General features: G+C 46.7%; 1 protein-coding gene across 1 annotated transcript in view; it reads left to right on the top strand.

Moving 5' to 3' along the window:
• The window catches only part of LOC117957203 (glutamate receptor ionotropic, kainate 5-like), an 86,495-nt gene that overhangs the window by 48,430 nt on the left and 33,674 nt on the right, over window positions 1-4,391 (top strand). The window contains exon 13 of the mRNA XM_034892800.1: window positions 3,525-3,638. Coding sequence (XP_034748691.1) covers window positions 3,525-3,638 — 114 coding nt within the window. The remainder of the gene's footprint in view (window positions 1-3,524; window positions 3,639-4,391) is intronic.

Raw genomic sequence — 4,391 nt, 5'->3', positions numbered from 1 at the left:
CACACACACACACACACACACACACACACACACACACCCACACACACACACACACACACACACACACACACACACATAGACCTGACATATTTCAATAAACGCAAGTAAAGACAGTTTTAAGGCAGGGCACCTTCAAGGGAAAACTTAAAACCTACTTCTTTTATCAACTTATTCTTTTATTTTATATACCTATCTACTCATGGTCTATTTATGTTTATGTTGTTTGTTTTGGTTAGTTTTACAATTTAGCATTAGTTGTTTATTCTGTATATTTATTCCACTTATTCATCAATCTGTACTTTACGGGTTGGTGGGTTAACAATCTCCAGTTTATGTACTCATCGGCACTGTTTGGATCTTTTACTTATGGATTTAGATGGACCCTCCTCCACAGCCCTGCAGAGGAGGGTCTGGCTAGTCCATGGAGCATTTCTGGGACGGGATGGGAGGAAAACCTCCTCTGGTTATTTGGTATTTCTTTAAAAAACCAATCCCAATCGTGTTGGGTTTGCATAACGGGTCCACTTGAACCCCCGAACTGAAACTCAAGTAGTTACTCAATTAATTTGGTTGTCAACACATTCGTTATAAATCAGTTTTAATCACAATTTCATAAAAATGTTCAACACAGACAATTTCAATATCCATGTTGCGGGGTGGATTTGTTAATGGCAATTTATGTGCAAACGCATTGCCAATAAGTACTTAATTAGTCAGTCAGCCTACAAATCCTGTCTTACACACTGAAGAAAACATGTTTGTTTTGTACAGGTCGGCGTGAAAAATCACACGTTAGTCCCTTTGATTAGTTCTTAAGGTTAGAATTAGGGTGCTAAAACATGTATTATCAGCACAGGTCCTCACAAGTATAGATGTACAGACACGTGTGTGTGGCTACAGTGCACTGCTGTTTGTCACGTTGGTGGCTCCTGTCTACTGCTGCTAATGAGACACACACGTAATGGTGATGATAATGGTGATGGTAGCTTATGATTGTGTGTGTGTGTGTGTGTGTGTGTGTGTGTGTGTGTGTGTGTGTGTGTGTGTGTGTGTGTGTGTGTGTGTGTGTGTGTGTGTGTGTGTGTGTGTGTGTGTGTGTGTGTGTGTTTGCATGCCCAACACTGTCAGAGAGAGGGAATTGGGAACGCAAGCAGGCCATTAAGAGGCTAATCAACTGTCTTTTTTCTTACTAATTATATAGAGCTGTTTAAATTACACTGCGGGATCCCTCGGCATGAACACACACACACACACATACACACACACACACACACACACACAGACACACACACACAATCTCAAAATTACAAAAGGTTTTTGACCATCTCTATGTTGCTCATTTACCTCAATCGCCTTTCTATCTCTCTCTCTGATAAAGACACACACACACGCACACACATACACACACACATACACACACAGACAAACACACACACACATAAACACACAGACACACACACACACACTTTCGTCTTTAACCTTTTCGCAACAAATGTTTTGTCATTGGAAATTTGAGCTTTGACTCTCACACACACACACACACGCACGCACGCACGCACGCTCGCACACACACACACACACACACACACACACACACACACACAGACACACACACACAGGCCTAGGAGTCTGATGAAAGTGGGTGAAATCTGTTTAACAAGTGTCTACTCATTAATCAATTAAGTGTTAATTAGGGAGCGGAGCGGCGTCTGGGGTCCAGATAAACGCTCCACCACGGATCCACTCCGCCTCGCTCTGTTGACGTCAAACTTAACGAGATTATCTTTCAACTTTAATTTCTCTGCCGTGTTTACCCAGCGAGGTAAAAGCCCTCACTAAAAACACGTTAAAAAGCCCACTTGGATGTACTTTTCTCCATTTAGGTGTTAACAACACACACAGGCATGCAGGTGCTTGACTAAAATGAGACATACTCACTGTTTCTCCCCTGTTTGCATTCAGGAGACATCATCATTTACAATTTGAGATAATTTCACAATTTATAGTCTTTATCGATCCCTACAATAAACTACAATTTACACTCTGTTTTTACTACACACACTACACACATGCCTGAAATACACACACATGCTCAAGCACTATTGGAGAGATGTCGGAGTGAGGGTGTGGGGGGGGGGGGCTGTTAGTGCTGGACCAGCACCAGAGCAGTTGAGGGAGGGTTAGGTCCAGGCTACGTACTTTGGTCCAAACGGGGACTCGAACTTGCGACCCTCCGGTTCCCGACCCAACCCAACCCAAGAAGGTTTCTGGAGTCTTTGGCTGTTGTAGTTCATCCCTTGCTTTTCCATCTTTTAGTCATCAGTGTTTTCATTCATTGTCGTGTTTAAGGGGATATTTACTCCATGCAGTTATCTACTCTATACTCTGTCTTTAGTTTATAGACTAGTCGCACTCAAGTTCCTGACTCAGACTAAAAGAACTCCTTTCTCTCTCTCTTTCTCTCTCTATATATCTCTTTGTCTCTGTCTCTCTCTCTGTCTGTCTTTGTCTCGCTCTCTTTGTCTGTCTGCCTCTTTATCTTGCTCTCCCTGTCTGTCTGTCTTTCTTGCTGTCTGTGTGTGTTTCTCGCTCTCTCTTGCTGTTTGTCTCTTTGTCTCGCTCTCTCTGTCTGTCTGTCTTTCTTGCTGTCTGTGTGTATCTGTCTGTCTGTCCTTATGCATGTCTGTCTCTGTCTGTCTGTCCGTCCGTATGTCTGTTTGTCTCTCTTTCTGTCTGTTTATCTGTCCCTCTTTCTGTCTGTCCGTATCTCCGTCTCTCTGTATCTCCCTGTCTCTCTGTCTGTGTTTCTGTCTCTTTGTCTGTCTATCTCTCTCTCTCTCCTGTCTGTCGGCCTGTCTCGGTCTCTCTCTCTCCTGTCCCTCTGTCTGTCTGCCTGTCTCGGTCTCTCTCTCTCCTGTCTCTCTGTCTGTCTGCCTGTCTCTGTCTCCTGTCCCTCTGTCTGTCTGCCTGTTTCGGTCTCTCTGTCTCCTGTCTCTCTCTCTGTCTGCCTGTCTCGGTCTCTCTCTCTCTCTCTCCTGTCTGTCTGCCTGTCTCGGTCTCTCTCTCTCCTGTCTCTCTGTCTGTCTGCCTGTCTCTGTCTCCTGTCTCTCTGTCTGTCTGCCTGTCTCGGTCTCTCTGTCTCCTGTCCCTCTGTCTGTCTGCCTGTCTCGGTCTCTCTCTCTCCTGTCTCTCTCTCTCTCTCTCCTGTCTGTCTGCCTGTCTCTGTCTCTCTGTCTGTCTGCCTGTCTCGGTCTCTCTGTCTCCTGTCCCTCTGTCTGTCTGCCTGTCTCGGTCTCTCTGTCTGTCTGCCTGTCTCGGTCTCTCTGTCTCCTGTCTCTCTGTCTGTCTGCCTGTCTCTCTCTCTCTCTCCTGTCTGTCTGCCTGTCTCCGTCTCTCTGTCTGTCTGCCTGTCTCGGTCTCTCTGTCTCCTGTCTCTCTGTCTGTCTGCCTGTCTCTCTCTCTCCTCTCTCTCTGTCTGTCTGCCTGTCTCTCTCTCTCCTGTCTGTCTGTCTGTCTCCCTGCAGAAAGCAGACCTGGCGGTCGCCGGCTTCACCATCACCTCCGAGAGAGAGAAGGTGATAGATTTCTCCAAACCCTTCATGACTCTGGGGATCAGCATCCTGTACCGGGTTCACCTGGTGAGTCCACTTCTGCTCTCTCTTCATTCTCTTACCTCTTACCGGCTGTTCCAGTCAGTGTAACAGGCATGCTAGGCTGGCCCGCAGCTCAGTGGTATCCTCTGTGGAGCTCTGTCCATCTGAGAAGGGAAAAGATTTTTAAAAAAGGAGTGCAAGGTAACGATCATCTGGCCGAAAAAAGGACATTTACCGACGGCAATCCCGGAGCTGGAAGGTCGCGGGTATAGACCACAAGGTCGAAAGGTCGTATTCAAAGGAAAAAATAAAAGCGTAAGAAAAGAGCGAAGTCAACAACTGTATGATGTAACAAAGCTACAGTGCAAACAAAATGAGAACTTTAAGTAAGAAGTGAGTTCAGTTAAAGACTAAGTTTAGGTTAAATAGATGATGTGGATCTGGATCCTGGTTGGGTTGAAACACGCCCCGTAATCCCAGCCCATCGGAGCAGAATCGGACTCGTATTCGGACTAGAATCTGCGTGTGACAACGTCAGGCTAGGGGCGGGGCTTGAACGCGCTCTGTCTATTTATAGCGTACTGTTTCCGTGATAGGGAATGGTTTTGAACCTACCTTGTCCCTCTCTCTCGCTGACCGGGTTGAAATCTCTGCAGTCACAACAGCAGGAGCTCTGCTGCCGCGGGCAACAACAGTCTGCCCGGGTCACGCAGTCAAACTGGGAGTTCAGGACCAGGCAACAGCAGATATCCCCGGGACCAGAGAGATCCTGCAGGGGGGGGGGGGGGGGGGGGGGGG

This window comes from Etheostoma cragini, chromosome 14 (genome assembly GCF_013103735.1).
Source record: "Etheostoma cragini isolate CJK2018 chromosome 14, CSU_Ecrag_1.0, whole genome shotgun sequence".
NCBI lineage: Eukaryota > Metazoa > Chordata > Actinopteri > Perciformes > Percidae > Etheostoma > Etheostoma cragini.
The sequence above is the reverse complement of the archived record's forward strand: the minus strand, read 5'-3'. Positions and strand labels throughout refer to the sequence as shown.